The sequence below is a fragment of the Oncorhynchus kisutch genome, unplaced genomic scaffold, assembly GCF_002021735.2.
Source record: "Oncorhynchus kisutch isolate 150728-3 unplaced genomic scaffold, Okis_V2 Okis09a-Okis19a_hom, whole genome shotgun sequence".
NCBI classification, from domain to species: Eukaryota; Metazoa; Chordata; class Actinopteri; order Salmoniformes; family Salmonidae; genus Oncorhynchus; species Oncorhynchus kisutch.
Window position 1 is genome coordinate 3871700 of NW_022261985.1, and position 23371 is coordinate 3895070.

General features: G+C 46.0%; 2 protein-coding genes across 2 annotated transcripts in view; both read left to right on the forward strand.

Moving 5' to 3' along the window:
* The window catches only part of plxnb2a.3 (plexin b2a, tandem duplicate 3), a 138911-nt gene extending 121526 nt beyond the window's left edge, over positions 1–17385 (forward strand). Inside the window, exons 2-9 of the mRNA XM_031815223.1 lie at positions 5240–5745; positions 6076–6240; positions 6431–6685; positions 6931–7128; positions 7379–7558; positions 15021–15155; positions 15860–15960; positions 17352–17385. Of these exons, the coding sequence (XP_031671083.1) occupies positions 5242–5745; positions 6076–6240; positions 6431–6685; positions 6931–7128; positions 7379–7558; positions 15021–15155; positions 15860–15960; positions 17352–17385 (1572 nt within the window). The 5' untranslated portion in view covers positions 5240–5241. The remainder of the gene's footprint in view (positions 1–5239; positions 5746–6075; positions 6241–6430; positions 6686–6930; positions 7129–7378; positions 7559–15020; positions 15156–15859; positions 15961–17351) is intronic.
* Positions 17386–18120: 735 nt separating this feature from the next.
* LOC116360605 (plexin-B2-like) lies at positions 18121–22206 on the forward strand. Its single transcript, XM_031815535.1, has 5 exons — positions 18121–18243; positions 18483–18594; positions 20264–20375; positions 21038–21139; positions 22001–22206. The coding sequence occupies exons 1-5, from the start codon at positions 18174–18176 to the stop codon at positions 22115–22117; spliced, it is 513 nt and encodes a 170-aa protein (XP_031671395.1). The 5' UTR covers positions 18121–18173; the 3' UTR covers positions 22118–22206.
* Positions 22207–23371: the final 1165 nt, after the last annotated feature.

Sequence of the window (23371 nt, forward strand, 5' to 3'; positions counted from 1 at the left end):
GAGATCCTACTACCACAAAGAGAGGAGGTAACATGGAGATCCTACTACCACAAAGAGAGGAGGTAACATGGAGATCCTACTACCACAAAGAGAGGAGGTAACATGGAGATCCTACTACCACAAAGAGAGGAGGTAACATGGAGATCCTACTACCACAAAGAGAGGAGGTAACATGGAGATCCTACTACCACAAAGAGAGGAGGTAACATGGAGATCCTACTACCACAAAGAGAGGAGGTAACATGGAGATCCTACTACCACAAAGAGAGGAGGTAACATGGAGATCCTACTACAACAGGAGGGTTACTGGATATCCTGTCTAAAAACATTGACCCCTACTGGTCTGAATATTGACTTTGATCTCAGGCCATTCTTATGAACAAATCTTATAAATCGATATTCTTTCTACAGCTTATTAGCGAACACCTAATATGAGCATGTTGATGATGCTCATTAAACATTCAGGTTGAACCAAAATATTACATGTACAAATATATGAAATTAAATACGTAACAATTATGTGAAATTGAGTTTAACAATAATGTATGTTGATGCTAATTCGATGTACAATATTCCATGATGTTTCTATATGATAACAATAGCATAATATATTTAATATGCCATATACCTTTTTAAATGTATTTGTCTTTTTATATACAGTTTCACCCCTCACTATTGTCATTGGTTGCACCAAACACACTGTCTACTTAACCTGGTTCAAGTGTTGGTGACATTACCTTGAGAAAGGCACGGTGATGCTGAAACGTTGGTAAATACCAGTAAACTGCTGGGAGTTCATACATGGAGTCTGCAACTTTCTTTACTTTGATAGTTCATAGTTAATTTGCCTTTTAGTCAGCACCTCCACACAAACACATTTTCCTGGGTCTGCGCCAGCTCATGTTTTTACACACACTCACACACTGTAGGTTGAAGACACACACACAGAAACCGATAGGCCGAATCTCTGAAACCCACAACCCCAATCTCCCCAACCCCCAGTCAGTCAGACGGTCACATTGCGATATGAGAAACCACATCACATGGTTTATATGACTTATATTATGACTAAAATATTTCTGCTGTGTGTGTTCTTTTGGAGTTGTGTGGGCTAAGCAGCCGAGAGAGAAGGTTTTGTCCAGAGTTGTGAAAGAGGAATCAAATGTTCAGCCTTGTGCTGATGAAGGAACACACACCCTGATGAGTGACAGTCGTCACGCAGCGCCTCACAACACTCTGAGTGCTGACAATAACAACTAATGCAGCCCCATCAGGTGACACCCACAGTGCAATGCTGTGCAGGCATCTTAGGAGACATCTCCCCATAGCACTGATGACATGTGGGGGGCAGGGAGGGGACGCAGGGAGGGGGTGTGTGTGGTGCAGGGAATTCATGGGACAATTACCCATCTCTAATCTGGAACTGGACTCCAACAATCACAAAGACCCAGTGAGAGCTGCCACTGTGGTGTCTAGCTCTACCATTTCATCATATCAAAGACCCAGTGAGAGCTGCCACTGTGGTGTCTAGCTCTACTATTTCATCATAACAAAGACCCAGTGAGAGCTGCCACTGTGGTGTCTAGCTCTACCATTTCATCATATCAAAGACCCAGTGAGAGCTGCCACTGTGGTGTCTAGCTCTACTATTTCATCATAACAAAGACCCAGTGAGAGCTGCCACTGTGGTGTCTAGCTCTACTATTTCATCATAACAAAGACCCAGTGAGAGCTGCCACTGTGGTGTCTAGCTCTACTATTTCATCATAACAAAGACTCAGTGAGAGCTGCCACTGTGGTGTCTAGCTCTACTATTTCATCATATCAAAGACCCAGTGAGAGCTGCCACTGTGGTGTCTAGCTCTACTATTTCATCATAACAAAGACCCAGTGAGAGCTGCCACTCTGGTGTCTAGCTCTACTATGTCCCTCATAATGGTTTCTCAGAGAGCTTACTTCACTTGGGCTTTTGTGAGGAGACTGGAGGGCAGAGCCTGAGTCCCAGTTTGTGTTGATTCTCACTCTGTCCCTCTGTTCTGTCCTCATGAAACGTTATGCACTGATTAATACTGTAGACCATCATCATGGTGGTCTGAGCTCTAACACCATGTATAGAGCTTTTAGGACTGTTTGTTTTCATCAAAAGCCTTCAAGACTGAGTCAGAGCTGTTACTCTGTGTGTCTGTTTGATCCACGTAGAGGTTGCCCTTTGTCACAGGTCCAAAATCAGCTTACTTACATAGCTTCCTTAACTTCTGTTAGGAGGAAAAAATACCAACTGACCTTAAGTCAGTGTGTAAATGTAACTTCATTCTCCTCATGGGCTTAAGTGTCCTGACAAGCCCCAGAACTCACTGAGATATTATCACGTTGTTCCCGAAGATGTATTTCAGGAACGGACTGAAGTCATATCTGGGTTGCCTTGGGCAAGAACACACTGTCTTACTAATACAGAACAGAAGAGAGGAGAACAGGACAGTGGAACAGGACAGAAGACAATGGAACAGAGGAGTAGAACAGAACATTGTGTTTCTCTGTTGAGCTGTTCCTGTTGGGCTGGTACTGGCAGAACATCAGGTGTGCCTTCTACCTAATCCCCTGAGAGAGAACTTAAGGCAGGCAGTGTTGGTATATTGTAAATGTCTTCATGGTTTGCATCAGTGCCTGGGGAGGAGCCATCAAATCAAATGTTATTGGTCACATACACATGGTGAGCAGATGTTAATGTGAGTGTAGAGAAATGCTTGTGCTTCTACTTCCCACCATGCAGTAATATCTAACAAGTAATCTAACCTAATAACTACCTTATACACACAAGTGTAAAGGAATGAATAAGAATATGTACATATAAATATATGGATGAGCGATGGCCGAACGACAGGCAAGATGCAGTAGATGGTATAGAGTACAGTATATACATATGAGATGAGTAATGTAGGGTATGTAAACATTATAGAAAGTGGCATAGGACCAATAAGGACTATGTCTTAGCCTGGTCCCAGAGCTGTCTTAGCCTGGTCCCAGAGCTGTCTTAGCCTGGTCCCAGAGCTGTCTTAGCCTGGTCCCAGAGCTGTCTTAGCCTGGTCCCAGAGCTGTCTTAGCCTGGTCCCAGAGCTGTCTTAGCCTGGTCCCAGAGCTGTCTTAGCCTGGTCCCAGAGCTGTCTTAGCCTGGTCCCAGGTATGTCTTCGCCTGGTCCCAGGTATGTCTTCGCCTGGTCCCAGGTATGTCTTCGCCTGGTCCCAGGTATGTCTTAGCCTGGTCCCAGGTATGTCTTCGCCTGGTCCCAGGTATGTCTTAGCCTGGTCCCAGGTATGTCTTAGCCTGGTCCCAGATCTTTTTTTTCTGGTTTATGAACCCGGTAAAGGTCAAAGTGCTCATAGAGAAGCTACAAATCAAATCAAATGTATTTATATAGCCCTTCGTACATCAGCTGATATCTCAAAGTGCTGTACAGAAACCCAGCCTAAAACCCCAAACAGCAAGCAATGCAGGTGTAGAAGCACGGTGGCTAGGAAAAACTCTCTAGAAAGGCCAAAACCTAGGAAGAAACCTAGAGAGGAACCAGGCTATGTGGGGTGGCCAGTCCTCTTCTGGCTGTGCCGGGTGGAGATTATAACAGAACATGGCCATGTTCAAATGTTCATAAATGACCAGCATGGTCGTATAATATTAAGGCAGAACAGTTGAAACTGGAGCAGCAGCACGGCCAGGTGGACTGGGGACAGCAAGGAGTCGTCATGTCAGGTAGTCCTGAGGCATGGTCCTAGGGCTCAGGTCCTCCGAGAGAGAAAAAGAGAATTAGAGAGAGCACACTTAAATTCACACAGGACACCGAATAGGACAGGAGAAGTACTCCAGGTATAACAAACTGACCCTAGCCCCCCGACACATAAACTACTGCAGCATAAATACTGGAGGCTGAGACAGGAGGGGTCAGGAGACACTGTGGCCCCATCCGAGGACACCCGCGGACAGGGCCAAACAGGAAGGATATAACCCCACCCACTTTGCCAAAGCACAGGCCCCACACCACTAGAGGGATATCTTCAACCACCAACTTACCATCCTGAGACAAGGCCGAGTATAGCCCACAAAGATCTCCGCCATGGCACAACCCAAGGGGGGGGGGGTCAACCCAGACAGGAAGATCACATCAGTGACTCAACCCACTCAGGTGACACCCCTTCCAGAGATCATGGTGGTGTGGTCTGATTTGTAACACTTCATTTAACATGTTTCTACTGAGGATGTTGCTTTGTTCTCTGGGTCAGAAGGAATGTGTCGGAAAGGGTTCCCTTTGGGTCACAGACAAAGTTTTTGGTTAGATCTCACAACAACCCACCCAAAAGTTTTGGAAAAAAGTTTGTGAATCGTTGAGTTTTTGCAAAGAGGAGCTTCTCTGCCCCCATGCTGAGGGCGTACCCGTAATGCAACAGGACACCTTTGTTACCTTGGCACTGTGCCACTCCCCTCAACCTCTCCTCGAATCCCTTTGATTCGAGGAGAGTTTGACTACCGAGAAACTGTAGGCAGGGATGAAAGGATGAGGGGAGGAGAGAAGAGGAGTTTGACTACCGAGAAACTGTAGGCAGGGATGAAAGGATGAGGGGAGGAGAGAAGAGGAGTTTGACTACCGAGAAACTGTAGGCAGGGATGAAAGGATGAGGGGAGGAGAGGAGAGGAGTTTGCCTGCAAAGCGAATGCTGCAAACGCTTCTTTCTTTTGAAAAAAAAACAACTTGTTTTATCGGCCGTGTCAAATTCACTGATCCACATCTCAACATCTGAGGGGAGTTTGGGGAGCGGGTGAATTGATTTTCCCTCCTTTATATTTAGTGGGAAGGATGAGGATGAATAATAATGAAAGAATGGAAGGTAGGAACGCTGAAGTAGAACTGAATAACTTAGTGCTAAAAAAATATTTGTTTAAATTCAGAGGATGTTATTAAACGTTGTTAACCTTAATGTCTTCATGTTTATTTCATGTCTTATTAGCTGTTGAAACGTCCCCTCAGGCCTGTCTGTGATTACTAAGTTACAAAGCCACAGAAAGACTAATAGAATGGAATGATTAAGATTAGGAACTAATTATATATTTTCCCCTTATCTGTATACTTCTATCTCTCGCTTCTCCCCCTCTCACTGCTTCCTTCCTCTTCTTCTTTCTCCCTCCTCTCTCTCTCTTTCTTTACCAAGTTATAAAGAGTCATATAATTATTTTCCCCTTCCTCTCCTCCAGAGATGGCGTGGCGGTGGGTCCTGGCTGCCATCTTGGCGACGTTGTCTCTCTCCCTCCTCGGCTCCGCCTACGATGAGTTCACATCCGACACCCTCATCAACAATGTAGTCCAGGACCCAATCACCAGCCAGCTGTACGTGGGCACGGTCAATGCCCTCTACCAACTGGACCAATCCCTGCACCCCGAGGCACACACCAGAACAGGACCCGAACTGGACAACCGCCAGTGTACCCCGCCCGTGACTTCCTGTGAGGAAGCAGTGGAGACTGACAACCATAACAAACTGCTCCTCATCCATCCATCCAAAGACACCTTGATAGTGTGTGGGAGTCTGTACAGAGGAATCTGTTCTCTGAGGAACCTGTCTAATGTGGAGCAGCTGCTGTACTTCAGCGATACGAAAGGAGAGAAGTCGTACGTGGCCAGTGCTGAGGAGGGTGTGTCGGTAGTAGGGGTCATGTCTTACTACTTCAACAAGGACAAGGGGAACTTCACCGTCTTCCTGGTAGGTGGACGAACCGCTCCGTGATATATCAGTCATAATAATGTCATTTAGCAGACACTTTTACATTGTATAAATGTTTTACGTAATGGGTGGACCCAAGAATCAAACCCACTATCCTGGCGTTGCAATCGCAATGCTCATGTTGTATTTGGATTTAAAAATGTAAAAGTAAAAGGTACTAGATAATTGAATTTCCCATGTTCTGTTCCCTCGGTCTCGTCCTACGTGTGTAAAGGTAACGTCAGCCACGACAGCACCAAGCTGAACCATGTTGTATTTACTTCCTGGTCACCATGGTAACTTGTATTTGCCCCTCTCTGTTCTCTTCAGGTGGCTAAGGGCTACGGCAGCCATGACAGCACCAAGCTGATCAGCACCCGTATCCTCCAGGTCCATAGTGACTGGGTGTTGTTCGACAGCATCATCGAGGCCTCGGCCGTCCAGTCCAACCCCTTCACACTGCGCTACCTCCATGACTTCAGACACGTCTTCAAGGTGAGAGAGACTGAGAAACCCCTTTTACACACACAGCAGTGTGAAACATCCCCTCAGGGCCTGTCTGTGAATACAACGTTACAAAGAGACTGAAAGATGAATAATGATTCATGGAACTCATTCTCTTCTATCTCACTCTTTTTCTCTTTTCCACTTTCTCTCTCCTCTATTTCCATCTCTCGTCTTCCAGGACGAGGGCTTTGTCTACTTCCTGTTCTCCAGAACGCTGGGCGCCCAGGATTCAGGAACCAAGAACTTCACCTTTATTTCCAGGATGTGTGAGAACGACCACAACTACTACTCGTACACAGAGCTCCAGCTGAACTGCAGCGCGGGGAACAAGTACAACAAGGTTCAGGCAGCCTACGTGACCCTCCCAGGAGAAGCCCTGGCCAAGAATATGAGCTCCTCTGGCTGGTACGGACCGGTTGGAGCCCAGGATAAGGTATCTATTTATTTTCCCCCTCTAACAATTTAAACTTAATCCACTAACCAGTTCAATTCTATACCCCAATTTAATGATATAACCCCTAATAGAATTGCCCTAAGGGGACAAATAGTTGTTTGAATAAGATTGAATCCCACAAATGAGTTTGGACAGATAAAGCGGCATTTCACCTTTACTTAAGGAGGCAAGTCTGAACCGTGAGAACAGTGAGTTAAGAACAGTGACTGGTGTTTTCCTGTCAGGTTGTGTTTGTGGTGTTCAGCTCGGACGACGACAGCTCCAGCTCGGCAGTGTGTATGTACCCACTGAGGGCCATCAACCAGAGACTGGTGGAGATCATAGGAGCCTGCTACAGCACCAAGGGACAAATAAACAACAAGTCTGCTGTCTACTCACCGTACTCCTCCAAGTCAGACGAGCTGTGTAAAATTGAAAATGAGGTTTGTAGCCTTACCAGCCCCTCCAGTCAAGGGCAGTCGTACTGTATGTCCTCTGGTATGGGGAGCGAGAATGTACGTGCTGTCAGTTTTGAGGCAATTGGTGGTTTTCTAGTTTACCTTGACGTTATGGTCGTTGCTCTTCTACAATGAAATTTACAAGAGGATGTAGATATAATGTATTAACTGCTACATTATCACTTCTACCTACTAGTGAGATAATGTATCTGACATTGATTCCTTCCCTCTTCAGAAGGGCATGGTGACCAATCAAAAGTGTGGTGCTGAGTTCCTGCCCTCCCCGCTGGCCAGCAGGGCAGAGTTCGCCCTGGCAACCGACCCCGTTTTCACCAAGAAGGGCCTGATGACCGCTGTGGCCGTCGCTGTGGAAACGGAGCACGCCGTTGCCTTCCTGGGGACTACTTTAGGAGAGGTACTAGCTAACAGTGATGGACATTCCAAGTCTTTTCGTTGAGCCGGGTCTTTTGGCTCCCAAACAGATATTTGTTCAGTAATTCTTACAAACGGATAAAAAACCATGAACAATATGACATCTAAAGCCTAAATGGTTGCCTTCCATTATGTCAAATTGTGACATGAGTTCAATTTTTTTTTTAAATTCACCTTTGCAAAAACAATTGCGTGGACCACAATGTTTATTTCAAAACTACAGCTGACCCTAACTGCAGTTAATGGTTAAGTTACCATCTTCAGAGAATGTTTCTCTAACTGAACTCCAGATAATGGTTGAGGAGTTACCATCTTCAGAGAATGTTTCTCTAACTGAACTACAGATAATGGTTGAGTTACCATCTTCAGAGAATGTTTCTCTAACTAAACTCCAGATAATGGTTGAGGAGTTACCATCTTCAGAGAATGTTTCTCTAACTGAACTCCAGATAATGGTTGAGTTACCATCTTCAGAGAATGTTTCTCTAACTAAACTCCAGATAATGGTTGTCTAGAGCTCAAATGGCAGGAGTCACAGGGAGCCAATCAGGGAGACAAATGAACAGCTCTTTCACAGATGAGATTCAGTTCTCGACATTCCCCCAAAACAGCCGTTCAAAAAGAGCCGTTGGTTTACAGATTATCTGTCACTACTAGCTACCACCTTACTGTTGACCTGTCACTGCTAGCTACCACCTTACTGTTGACCTGTCACTACTAGCTACCACCTTACTGTTGACCTGTCACTACTAGCTACCACCTTACTGTTGACCTGTCACTGCTAGCTACCACCTTACTGTTGACCTGTCACTACTAGCTACCACCTTACTGTTGACCTGTCACTACTAGCTACCACCTTACTGTTGACCTGTCACTACTAGCTACCACCTTACTGTTGACCTGTCACTACTAGCTACCACCTTACTGTTGACCTGTCACTACTAGCTACCACCTTACTGTTGACCTGTCACTGCTAGCTACCACCTTACTGTTGACCTGTCACTACTAGCTACCACCTTAGTATTGACCTGTCACTACTAGTTACCACCTTACTGTTGACCTGTCACTGCTAGCTACCACCTTACTGTTGACCTGTCACTACTAGCTACCACCTTACTGTTGACCTCTCACTACTAGCTACCACCTTACTATTGACCTGTCCCTGCTAGCTACCACCTTACTGTTGACCTGTCACTGCTAGCTACCACCTTAGTATTGACCTGTCACTACTAGCTACCACCTTACTGTTGACCTGTCACTGCTAGCTACCACCTTACTGTTGACCTGTCACTGCTAGGTACCACCTTACTGTTGACCTGTCACTACTAGTTACCACCTTAGTATTGTCCTGTCACTACTAGCTACCACCTTACTGTTGACCTGTCACTGCTAGCTACCACCTTACTGTTGACCTGTCACTGCTAGCTACCACCTTACTGTTGACCTGTCACTACTAGCTACCACCTTACTGTTGACCTGTCACTGCTAGGTACCACCTTACTGTTGACCTGTCACTACTAGTTACCACCTTAGTATTGACCTGTCACTACTAGCTACCACCTTACTGTTGACCTGTCACTGCTAGCTACCACCTTACTGTTGACCTGTCACTGCTAGCTACCACCTTACTGTTGACCTGTCACTGCTAGCTACCACCTTACTGTTGACCTGTCACTGCTAGCTACCACCTTAGTATTGACCTGTCACTACTAGCTACCACCTTAGTATTGACCTGTCACTACTAGCTACCACCTTACTGTTGACCTGTCACTACTAGCTACCACCTTACTGTTGACCTGTCACTACTAGCTACCACCTTACTGTTGACCTGTCAATACTAGCTACCACCTTACTGTTGACCTGTCACTGCTAGCTACCACCTTACTGTTGACCTGTCACTGCTAGCTACCACCTTACTGTTGACCTGTCACTGCTAGCTACCACCTTAGTATTGACCTGTCACTACTAGCTACCACCTTACTGTTGACCTGTCACTACTAGCTACCACCTTACTGTTGACCTGTCACTACTAGCTGCCACCTTACTGTTGACCTGTCACTACTAGCTGCCACCTTACTGTTGACCTGTCACTGCTAGCTACCACCTTACTGTTGACCTGTCACTGCTAGCTACCACCTTAGTATTGACCTGTCACTACTAGCTACCACCTTAGTATTGACCTGTCACTACTAGCTACCACCTTAGTATTGACCTGTCACTGCTAGCTACCACCTTACTGTTGACCTGTCACTACTAGCTACCACCTTACTGTTGACCTGTCACTACTAGCTACCACCTTACTGTTGACCTGTCACTACTAGCTGCCACCTTACTGTTGACCTGTCACTGCTAGCTACCACCTTACTGTTGACCTGTCACTGCTAGCTGCCACCTTACTGTTGACCTGTCACTGCTAGCTACCACCTTAGTATTGACCTGTCACTACTAGCTACCACCTTACTGTTGACCTGTCACTACTAGCTACCACCTTACTGTTGACCTGTCACTACTAGCTGCCACCTTACTGTTGACCTGTCACTACTAGCTGCCACCTTACTGTTGACCTGTCACTACTAGCTGCCACCTTACTGTTGACCTGTCACTGCTAGCTACCACCTTACTGTTGACCTGTCACTGCTAGCTACCACCTTAGTATTGACCTGTCACTACTTGCTACCACCTTACTGTTGACCTGTCACTGCTAGCTACCACCTTACTGTTGACCTGTCACTGCTAGGTACCACCTTACTGTTGACCTGTCACTACTAGTTACCACCTTAGTATTGTCCTGTCACTACTAGCTACCACCTTACTGTTGACCTGTCACTGCTAGCTACCACCTTACTGTTGACCTGTCACTGCTAGCTACCACCTTACTGTTGACCTGTCACTACTAGCTACCACCTTACTGTTGACCTGTCACTGCTAGGTACCACCTTACTGTTGACCTGTCACTACTAGTTACCACCTTAGTATTGACCTGTCACTACTAGCTACCACCTTACTGTTGACCTGTCACTGCTAGCTACCACCTTACTGTTGACCTGTCACTGCTAGCTGCCACCTTACTGTTGACCTGTCACTGCTAGCTACCACCTTACTGTTGACCTGTCACTGCTAGCTACCACCTTAGTATTGACCTGTCACTACTAGCTACCACCTTACTGTTGACCTGTCACTGCTAGCTACCACCTTACTGTTGACCTGTCACTACTAGTTACCACCTTAGTATTGACCTGTCACTACTAGCTACCACCTTACTGTTGACCTGTCACTGCTAGCTACCACCTTACTGTTGACCTGTCACTGCTAGCTACCACCTTACTGTTGACCTGTCACTGCTAGCTACCACCTTACTGTTGACCTGTCACTGCTAGCTACCACCTTAGTATTGACCTGTCACTACTAGCTACCACCTTAGTATTGACCTGTCACTACTAGCTACCACCTTAGTATTGACCTGTCACTGCTAGGTACCACCTTACTGTTGACCTGTCACTACTAGCTACCACCTTAGTATTGACCTGTCACTACTAGCTACCACCTTACTGTTGACCTGTCACTACTAGCTACCACCTTACTGTTGACCTGTCACTACTAGCTACCACCTTACTGTTGACCTGTCAATACTAGCTACCACCTTACTGTTGACCTGTCACTGCTAGCTACCACCTTACTGTTGACCTGTCACTGCTAGCTACCACCTTACTGTTGACCTGTCACTGCTAGCTACCACCTTAGTATTGACCTGTCACTACTAGCTACCACCTTACTGTTGACCTGTCACTACTAGCTACCACCTTACTGTTGACCTGTCACTACTAGCTGCCACCTTACTGTTGACCTGTCACTACTAGCTGCCACCTTACTGTTGACCTGTCACTGCTAGCTACCACCTTACTGTTGACCTGTCACTGCTAGCTACCACCTTAGTATTGACCTGTCACTACTAGCTACCACCTTAGTATTGACCTGTCACTACGAGCTACCACCTTAGTATTGACCTGTCACTGCTAGCTACCACCTTACTGTTGACCTGTCACTACTAGCTACCACCTTACTGTTGACCTGTCACTACTAGCTACCACCTTACTGTTGACCTGTCACTACTAGCTGCCACCTTACTGTTGACCTGTCACTGCTAGCTGCCACCTTACTGTTGACCTGTCACTGCTAGCTACCACCTTAGTATTGACCTGTCACTACTAGCTACCACCTTACTGTTGACCTGTCACTACTAGCTACCACCTTACTGTTGACCTGTCACTACTAGCTGCCACCTTACTGTTGACCTGTCACTACTAGCTGCCACCTTACTGTTGACCTGTCACTGCTAGCTACCACCTTACTGTTGACCTGTCACTGCTAGCTACCACCTTAGTATTGACCTATCACTACTAGCTACCACCTTAGTATTGACCTGTCACTGCTAGCTACCACCTTACTGTTGACCTGTCACTACTAGCTACCACCTTACTGTTGACCTGTCACTACTAGCTACCACCTTACTGTTGACCTGTCACTACTAGCTACCACCTTAGTATTGACCTGTCACTACTAGCTACCACCTTAGTATTGACCTGTCACTGCTAGGTACCACCTTACTGTTGACCTGTCACTACTAGCTACCACCTTAGTATTGACCTGTCACTACTAGCTACCACCTTACTGTTGACCTGTCACTACTAGCTACCACCTTACTGTTGACCTGTCACTACTAGCTACCACCTTACTGTTGACCTGTCAATACTAGCTACCACCTTACTGTTGACCTGTCACTGCTAGCTACCACCTTACTGTTGACCTGTCACTGCTAGCTACCACCTTACTGTTGACCTGTCACTGCTAGCTACCACCTTAGTATTGACCTGTCACTACTAGCTACCACCTTACTGTTGACCTGTCACTACTAGCTACCACCTTACTGTTGACCTGTCACTACTAGCTGCCACCTTACTGTTGACCTGTCACTGCTAGCTACCACCTTACTGTTGACCTGTCACTGCTAGCTACCACCTTACTGTTGACCTGTCACTGCTAGCTACCACCTTAGTATTGACCTGTCACTACTAGCTACCACCTTAGTATTGACCTGTCACTACTAGCTACCACCTTAGTATTGACCTGTCACTGCTAGCTACCACCTTACTGTTGACCTGTCACTACTAGCTACCACCTTACTGTTGACCTGTCACTGCTAGCTGCCACCTTACTGTTGACCTGTCACTGCTAGCTACCACCTTAGTATTGACCTGTCACTACTAGCTACCACCTTACTGTTGACCTGTCACTACTAGCTACCACCTTACTGTTGACCTGTCACTACTAGCTGCCACCTTACTGTTGACCTGTCACTACTAGCTGCCACCTTACTGTTGACCTGTCACTACTAGCTGCCACCTTACTGTTGACCTGTCACTGCTAGCTACCACCTTACTGTTGACCTGTCACTGCTAGCTACCACCTTACTGTTGACCTGTCACTACTAGCTACCACCTTAGTATTGACCTGTCACTACTAGCTACCACCTTAGTATTGACCTGTCACTGCTAGCTACCACCTTACTGTTGACCTGTCACTACTAGCTACCACCTTACTGTGACCTGTCACTACTAGCTACCACTACTAGCTGCCACCTTACTGTTGACCTGTCACTGCTAGCTACCACCTTAGTATTGACCTGTCACTACTAGCTACCACCTACTATTGACCTGTCACTGCTAGCTACCACCTTACTATTGACATGTCACTACTAGCTACCACCTTAGTATTGACCTGTCATACTAGCTACCACCTTACTGTTGACCTGTCACTACTAGCTACACCTACTGTTTGACCTGTCACTACTAGCTACCACCTTACTGTTGACCTGTCACTACTAGCTACCACCCTTACTGTTGACCTGTCACTACTAGCTACCCACTTACTGTTGACCTGTCACTACTAGCTACCACCTTACTGTTGACCTGTCACTACTAGCTACCACCTTACTGTTGACCTGTCACTACTACTACCACCTACTGTGACCTGTCACTATAGCTACCACCTTACGGTTGGACCTGTCCATACTAGCTACCACCTTACTGTTGACCTGTCACTACTAGCTACCAACCTTACTGTTGACCTGTCACTACTAGCTACCACCTTACTGTTGACCTGTCACTACTAGCTACCACCTTACTGTTGACCTGTCACTACTAGCTACACCTTACTGTTGACCTGTCACTACTAGCTACCACCTCCTTACTGTTGACCTGTCACTACTAGCTACCACCTTACTGTTGACCTGTCAATACTAGTTACCAATCACACTAGTCTTTCTTACTAGCACTGTAACTGGTTTTCTTAATTGCTGCTTTTTGAAAGAAGGTTTTACTTGAGGAAAGCACTGACTGTGATATGTGGTTGGTCTCACCTACCTTAGTTAATGCACTGACTGTGATATGTGGTTGGTCTCACCTACCTTAGTTAAATGCACTGACTGTGATATGTGGTTGGTCTCACCTACCTTAGTTAAATGCACTGACTGTGATATGTGGTTGGTCTCACCTACCTTAGTTAAATGCACTGACTGTGATATGTGGTTGGTCTCACCTACCTTAGTTAAATGCACTGACTGTGATATGTGGTTGGTCTCACCTACCTTAGTTAAATGCACTGACTGTGATATGTGGTTGGTCTCACCTACCTTAGTTAAATGCACTGACTGTGATATGTGGTTGGTCTCACCTACCTTAGTTAAATGCACTGACTGTGATATGTGGTTGGTCTCACCTACCTTAGTTAAATGCACTGACTGTGATATGTGGTTGGTCTCACCTACCTTAGTTAAATGCACTGACTGTGATATGTGGTTGGTCTCACCTACCTTAGTCAAATGCACTGACTGTGATATGTGGTTGGTCTCACCTACCTTAGTCAAATGCACTGACTGTGATATGTGGTTGGTCTCACCTACCTTAGTTAAATGCACTGACTGTGATATGTGGTTGGTCTCACCTACCTTAGTTAAATGCACTGACTGTGATATGTGGTTGGTCTCACCTACCTTAGTTAAATGCACTGACTGTGATATGTGGTTGGTCTCACCTACCGTAGTTAAATGCACTGACTGTGATATGTGGTTGGTCTCACCTACCTTAGTTAAATGCACTGACTGTGATATGTGGTTGGTCTCACCTACCTTAGTTAAATGCACTGACTGTGATATGTGGTTGGTCTCACCTACCTTAGTTAAATGCACTGACTGTGATATGTGGTTGGTCTCACCTACCTTAGTTAAATGCACTGACTACAAGCTGCTCTGCATAAGAGCGTCTGCTGAACAGAAACTTGTCCTGCTGGAATGTTATTCAATAGGCTGCTCTGACTTGTATGTATTTTCCTTAATAGTTGACTAACGTCTTCGGCACCTCCTCTGTCTTCTTTCTGCTCGTGTAACGTAGGTGTTGAAGCTGCACCTGTCGACCAGTCCAGAGGTGTACGGCCGCGCCCCTGGGGAGAACACCGGGGACAAGGTCAACAAGAACCTGCTATTTGACACCAGCCTCACACACCTCTACATCACCACAGAGAAGAAGGTGAGCCGTGATCTTAACTTGGAACTTTATTCCATAGCGTAGTGTCGTGGAAGATTCTGAATTTGTTGGTAACATTTGTAAGATGTTTTATATTCATCTAATGTGTGTAAGTTAATTCTCATCAGAATGGTATTTTTGTATAATACTGTGGCGAGGTTGCAGTTATCTGTTCTATGTCAAGACTAAGTTGCATGGGCCGCTGAGAGGGGAGAGGTCAAAGTGTCATCATGTGTAAACATATCTTTCACTCCCTACCTTTTTCCCAGTGGAGAAAGGAGGGTGGCAGTGTCTGGAATCATTCTATGCTCCCTCTAATGTTGTTTCTATCTTAACCTATAGCCTCATTCTCCTCTCCGTGAGTTTGTCCAGGAGTTTGTATTTAGAGTGGGTTGTATCTAAATGACAATTTGATATATGCCTGTTGATTTGGAGGATTGGTTTATGGTTCTGGGGTTTGGGAAAGGAGACAAAGCTGAACAATTAATTATGTCTATGCTGTCTGACTATGTGTGATCTTTGCTATAAAGGATCCCATTTTGCCATTGTGTGGGGACTCTCAACTTTTCATTAGAGATACTGAAATGTTGATAGTCAAAAATGCTATAGAGCTTATATAGTTACTTTTAAGACGTTTTTATAACTAACTCTGACGTGTGTGTGTGGTTTGCTCCCATGATTTGGTAAAGATTTTGTTTTGCTCATAGATCACCAAGGTGCCAGTGCAGGCCTGCCACCTGAAGACAGACTGCCAGTCCTGTGTGGCACAGAAAGACCCCTACTGTGGCTGGTGTGTGCTGCAGGGCAAGTGAGTACAGTCCCAGTTATAGCCAATGTTCCCTCTAAGCAGGGTGCAGCTCTTCTCGGACTGTCGCGCAGAAGAAATACCAGCCCGCGCAGAGAAGCACGAGATTCAACTTAACTCAACTTTCTAGACTTTTAGTTAACACTATCAATGTTTCCCTTTACTGTGGGAATTGTGATTGAATCCACGCAACAATGCAACATACCGAGGCAGAACGCACGGTGTCGGATTCTATTACATGGACAGGCACGGCTGAGCTGTACTCTACACAGACCGGTGCTCCTTAACCAATCAGAGCTACATGTGGCACATTTGTTCATGTCCTTTGCTAGTTAGTGAGTTATTATCCCAGTTATAGATCAGTTGTAGTCAACGATAGGGGAGGGATTGCTTCCTACAGGAGCACACAACCTGTACATTTCTAGCCATCTTTGAAAAGCCAGTCAGGTGAAGATATTTATTTTTGTCTTAAAGGGGCAGTGTTGTATTTTGAGACAGGCTTGAATAAGCCAAGTAGCCAATAGGCAGAGGGTAGCGTAATTTGTCTGATACTCTGTAATAATGGAATGGGAATAATAATGCATTCTACTTAGAAAAGGGCTTTTTGCATCAAGACAACATTTTCAGTCCCCTCCTTGTCTGAAGGACAAGTGGATGAACAGGTTCATGTCAAGCCCTGCATGTTTTTTCAAAAGTCTCATGGAATGTAGACCTATATTGAACACCACACATTGGCTGCTACTGTAGGCTATTTCCATGTTAAAATGTGTGGTGTTCAATGAATGTTCTCCATGTTTTTGATGGTAGGCCACTCTGGTAGGCCTACATTATGATCAAATAGCCACAGTAGCCTACATAGTCACTGTTTAAAACTGTAACTTAAAGCGGGTACAGCCTCAGTGTTCACAGTAACGCGCGCTGGAAGTCAGCAGACTTGAAATTTGCTCAGTGACAATTCTTTGTGGGAACATTGGTTATAGCTGCAATATTTCCTGCTGCTCATTGATCTTTTCAATGAATAATACAATGTAACTTATAAATGTCTTATGAGCTTAGTACTGATTTATCCTGTTATAGATGGTCCAGGACTTTTTTCTCTCTTGAGCTCCTATCAGTGAGGAACTGGGCCTGGATACAGGTACAGACTCCTGGTTAGCTGTAGTCTAGAGTCCTGGTTAACTGTAGTCCAGAGTCCTGGTTAGCTGTAGTCCAGAGTCCTGGTTAGCTGTAGTCCAGAGTCCTGGTTAGCTGTAGTCCAGAGTCCTGGTTAGCTGTAGTCCAGAGTCCTGGTTAGCTGTAGTCCAGAGTCCTGGTTAGCTGTAGTCCAGAGTCCTGGTTAGCTGTAGTCCAGGGTTAGCTGTAGTCCAGAGTGTGACTGGTCTCTTCTCCTCCAGGTGTACCAGGAAGGGGAGACTGTCCCAGGGCTGAGGATGCCAACACGTGGCTGTGGAGCCCCAACCAGCAGTGTTTCAGATCCAGGCCTTTAACCCACCCAACCTCAGCTGTAGGAAGACCGAGCAGGTACTGAGTGGTTGAGTGTACACGTCTACGTTCCCTGTCATTGGCAGCTGTCTTCTTCAGTGTGAAAGATCCCTCATCTGTTGTGCTGGGTTTGCTTCATTCTGAATTCATTCATCCTGAGTTTAACTCTAGTCAATTCCTTTAAGCTCTGCTCCCTTCCAGTGCATTTCTCTCTCTCTCTCTCACACTCTCACACACACAACACACACACACACACACACACACACACACACACACACACACACACACACACACACACACACACACACACACACACACAGACACACACAGACACACACAGACACCACAGACACAGACACAGACAGAAATTAGTTTTCTGGGTCACTTCTGGATTAATGAACTGTGTACATTTTAAACTGTAGACCTGAATATCAGTCACTTCCTTTATTTCACTTCATTTCATCTCAATTCTCTCCAGGAACTTGAGTTTTTGTCACACAACCATTCCTGTGACTTGAAACATAATTGCATTTCCTCAATGGACCTCTTTGTATTCAAGAGGAAGTTTATTCTCTTGCTTCTCTCTCACTCTTGATTTCTGTCTCTCTCTCACAGTCCTCAAAAACCTCAGTTTTTCTCCTGTCCAGGTTGAAATCTACATCCCCTCCCTCCCAAGATCGGCCCCTTCTGACATTATCAAGTGCAGGTTTGGTTCGGACACTAGTGAAGCTGTGATGATGGACCAGAAGGTCATCTGTGCCCTCCCTGACCCTGTGAACATCCCCTCTACACCTGACAAGCAGGGTGAGTCCTCCTCAATACTGGTCCTAACCCCGGTCCTTAGCTCCTTGGGTGGCAGATGGGTTCTGTATACTGTTTTTAAGCCTGGAGATATCAGTCTGTTTCTTTAACTAACTTGTCTTTGTCTTGCCAAACAAGGCAACAATGTGTTTTATTCAGTACAGAACCAGTCAGGTGACCAGGCTAATATTTCCTCTGAGCAGTGGACTGTGGTAACTGACATTCTGTCGTATTGCGTTCAGACTTTGTGACGGTGCAGGTGAAGATCCTGGTCAACGACGGCATTGAGGTGACGTCCAACGAGTACAAGTTCTACAACTGTGCCGCCACCGGCAGGAAGTCCAGGAACACGCCGTAAGTGTCGCCAGTAAAACCCTTATTGGTCACCAACCTTTTCTGAGGCAAGATCACTTTCCAGGCCGAGATCTACCACTCAGATATTCTTTAAAAACAGGACTTAATAATGTAAGCCTATACAACAGTAACCTAATAAAAACTGTTGTGTAGGAATGAGGTTTGTGCAGTAGGTCTAATACATTATCGCAACATATTGGCTTTATGCCTTCCTGACTATTGTTCTTCTCAGACCATGTTATATTTCAAAACTCGAGCTTTGATAACAGAATAGATCAGTTGTATCATTTGCGAGGCTCAGCTGAGCATAAATTGAAATAATTATCTTTTTTATTTTACTGGACTGATGGTCAGTCTCAGCGGAGGGAGAGTGCAGCAGAGTGTCCAGTCCCTGCTTTCTCCTTTCCTCCGGTGAGGCTGACCAATAGAGAGGGTCCACCTCTCATAGTCCCTGCTTTCTCCTTTCCTCCGGTGAGGCTGACCAATAGAGAGGGTCCACCTCTCATAGTCCCTGCTTTCTCCTTTCCTCCGGTGAGGCTGACCAATCGAGAGGGTCCACCTCTCATAGTCCCTGCTTTCTCCTTTCCTCCGGTGAGGCTGACCAATAGAGAGGGTCCACCTCTCATAGTCCCTGCTTTCTCCTTTCCTCCGGTGAGGCTGACCAATAGAGAGGGTCCACCCTCTCATAGTCCCTGCTTTCTCCTTTCCTCCGGTGAGGCTGACCAATAGAGAGGGTCCACCTCTCATAGTCCCTGCTTTCTCCTTTCCTCCGGTGAGGCTGACCAATAGAGAGGGTCCACCTCTCATAGTCCCTGCTTTCTCCTTTCCTCCGGTGAGGCTGACCAATAGAGAGGGGACACCGTCTTCCACCTGATGGCCAAACTCAAGTCGCACCACATTATTTCTGCCTCATGCTCTAATTCATGATGTTCCTATGAGCAGAAGTGAAATATTCCTGGATATTGAAATGGACGTGACGAGCTGCTGATAATTAAACAGCAGGCCTGTTGATACACGGCTACTCAGCACGAGTGGAAGTAGGGAGACGCACATTTATTTTTTGTAAAAAACAGTGTTGGCAGTACTGAATAAAAACTTAAAGAACTCATAAAAACAGTGTTGACAGTACTGAATAAAAACGTAAAGAACTCACTCATAAAAACAGTGTTGACGGTACTGAATAAAAACGTAAAGAACTCACTCATAAAAACAGTGTTGACAGTACTGAATAAAAACGTAAAGAACTCACTCATAAAAACAGTGTTGACAGTACTGAATAAAACTTAAAGAACTCATAAGAACAGTGTTCACAGTACTGAATAAAAACTTAAAGAACTCACTCATAAAAACAGCAACGGTTTGCTGTATTCTTTGACGGTCTTTCTCTGGTCGTGGAGTTTGTCCCTTCAGACAAATGAAATGGTTGGAACACTTTGCCTACCCAGCAGAACGGTAAGACCAATAGGAGTGCAAGGTGATGGACTAGGAATGCCTTGAAGATGGACCCGTAGATGACCACTGCTTTATGGAGGCCACCCGTTAATGACGCTTTTCTGACAGTTATTCTGTTCAGTCATTTTACACGGAACACCTTTGAGCATTTCTGTTCTCATTGGCTATATAAACTCTGATTCCTTATCTCTTCCTTCTATTGGTTGATTGTCCCCAGGTGTATAGCATGTGTGACCAGTGAGTGGCAGTGCCAGTGGAATGCCCAGGACCACACCTGCAGTGACAGAGATGTCTCTGTAGATGGAGCTCACATCGTCAAAGCCCAACAAGTAGGAGGAAGCCCTGTCTCAGTGAACTACACAGTTTGGCTCAAACTCCTTTTGTCTTTCCACAACTCCTTGTGTCCTCTCTCCCCGCCTCCTCAAAAAGAAGGTCCAATACCTTTTGAGTAGCAGGCCAGAAGAGAGGGATGTGAGGAAGTGAAGGAAGATGAATTGATAAAGAGCTATTGTCTCTGAGCCGGCTTGTATCTGTTACTGACTTTCTGGCTTATAGGTGGCAACTGGCAAGCTCTGCCTGTCTGTCTGTATGACTGTATGTCTGTCTGTCTGCCTGTATGTCTGCCTGCCTGTATGTCTGCCTGCCTGTATGTATGTCTGCCTGCCTGTATGTCTGCCTGCCTGCCTGTATGTCTGCCTGTATGTCTGCCTGTATGTCTGTCTGTCTGCCTGTATGTCTGCCTGTATGTCTGTATGTCTGCCTGTATGTCTGTATGTCTGCCTGCCTGTATGTCTGCCTGCCTGTATGTCTGCCTGCCTGTATGTCTGCCTGCCTGTATGTCTGCCTGCCTGTATGTCTGCCTGCCTGTATGTCTGTCTGTATATCTGTCTGCCTGTATGTATGTCTGCCTGCCTGTATGTCTGTCTGCCTGCCTGCCTGTATGTCTGTCTGTCTCTCTGATTAAACCAGCTACCTTCTGTTCTCCCTCCAGGCTGATAGCTGTCCTCAGTTTGAGAACCCAGACCCTCATCTCATCCCTGTAGGCTACCTCATCCCCATCAGCTTCCAAGGGAAGAACCTGGACATTTACAAGGTGAGATAGACACAGCTCTTATGCTTGCGTCCCAAATTACGCCATATTGCCTATACAGTGCACTACTTAGGGAATAGGGTGCCATTTGAGTGCACTACTTAGGGAATAGGGGTGCCATTTGAGTGCACGATATAGGGAATAGGGTGCCATTTGGGTTCACTGTAGGGAATAGGGTGCCAGTTTGGGTTTACTGCAGGGAATATGGTGCCAGTTTGGGTTTACTGTAGGGAATATGGTGCCAGTTTGGGTTTACTGTAGGGAATATGGTGCCAGTTTGGGTTTACTGTAGGGAATATGGTGCCATTTTGGGTTTACTGTAGGGAATATGGTGCCATTTTGGGTTTACTGTAGGGAATAGGGTGCCATTTTGGGTTCACGGTAGGGACTAGGATGACATTTCAGACACCTATTTAGTCATCGTCTATCATTGATGATTAACTTGGCTGTTCCTCTTTTCTTCCTCATTCACTATTAGATCATGTACAGTACTGTTTATCTAATATGGTTCGTTGTGCATGACAGCCTGACTGACTTCTACTCATTCTAATATGCATGCTCTCTTATCCTGTGTGTCTCTCTGTCCTGTGTGTCTCTCTGTCCTGTGTGTCTCTCTGTCCTGTGTGTCTCTCTGTCCTGGTGTGTCTCTCTGTCCTGTGTGTCTCTCTGTCCTGTGTGTCTCTCTTGTCTGTCGTGTGTGTGTATGTCTGTCTGTCGTGTGTGTGTGTATGTCTGTCTGTCTGTCTCTGTCTGTCTGTCGTGTGTGTGTGTATGTCTGTCTGTCTGTCGTGTGTATGTCTGTCTGTCGTGTGTGTATCTCTCTGTCTGTCTGTCGTGTGTGTCTCTGTCTCTCTCTCTCTCCAGGATCACACGTTTAAAATTGGCACGGAGCTCATGAAACACACAGAGGAAGAGTTCACCTTTAATGAGGGGTTAAAGTTCAACTTCAAGGGTTATGAGGTCAGTAATATCCACCTCTAGTTGAGACAACACAGGTTTTACATCCCAGTGCCCCACATGAGCAGTACAAGTCTTTTCCCTCAGTCCCAAAGACATTCACCTCCATCCAGTACTCTAACTCTGTCTGTCTCTGTCTCTCTTTCTGTCTCTCTCTCTGTCGCTGTCTCTCTCTCTCTGTCTCTCTCTCTGTCTCTCTCTCTGTCTCTCTCTCTGTCTCTCTGCCCATCTGTTTTCATACTGAGTTTGAGAGGCTGCAGTATGGAGTTAAAAGCTATGTTGTGTGCGGATTGTGTGTACATGCGTGCATGTCAGTGTTTGTTAGGAAAATGCGGTGCTGGATATTTGACAGGAAGTATTATAAGACATTGAGAAGTTTACCGAACCCATATGCATTGGGTGGTAACCTGATTAGGGGGTCCACCCATGGTGCTCAGAATGACAGAAATAACATTTACATTATGGTTAATTCATCGTAACAGAACATGCAACGATGCTCACGGTGAAGATGATAGAATAACTGTCCACGCCGACTTTTCCTCAGACAACAAGATGAGTAAAGAACAGCAGAATCACCAGCCTGTCAATCTAATATCCCCCACAATAGAACAGTTTGACCTATTGGTCGCTTTGATTCTGTGCAAGAAAGAAATAGCCTATTCCAAACAGACTCTGGGCCAGATTTTTAATGGTCCAAAAGCCAGCTTAACCAGCTAACAGAAACCTTGGTATTGTGTGTGTTGGTGTGTGTGTGTTTTGTTTGTGGTGCGTGAGAAAAAAGAGCCAGCAAGTGTTTTTGACAGGTCTCTGGCCCTCAGTAACTCAGATGTCAGTTTTCTCTGTTGTGTATATCCTGTGTGTTAGTTTGTGCCTACGACAAGGAGCAGGAGGTCAATGTGTCCTTCCACATCAAAGACCGAGACACAGAGAAGAAGATTGACAGCACTCTGACTGGTGAGTCAGACCGTCTGACACACTGGAGTTGATGCAGCACTGCTGTTCAATGCACTGTTCAAACAACTGTCTGTTTGGGCGGCAGGGTAGCCTAGTGGTTAGAGTGGAGGGGCGGCAGGGTAGCCTAGTGTTTAGAGTGGAGGGGCGGCAGGGTAGCCTAGTGGTTAGAGTGGAGGGGCGGCAGGGTAGCCTAGTGGTTAGAGTGGAGGGGCGGCAGGGTAGCCTAGTGGTTAGAGTGCAGGGGCGGCAGGGTAGCCTAGTGGTTAGAGTGGGGGCGGCAGGGTAGCCTAGTGGTTAGAGTGGAGGGGCGGCAGTGTAGCCTAG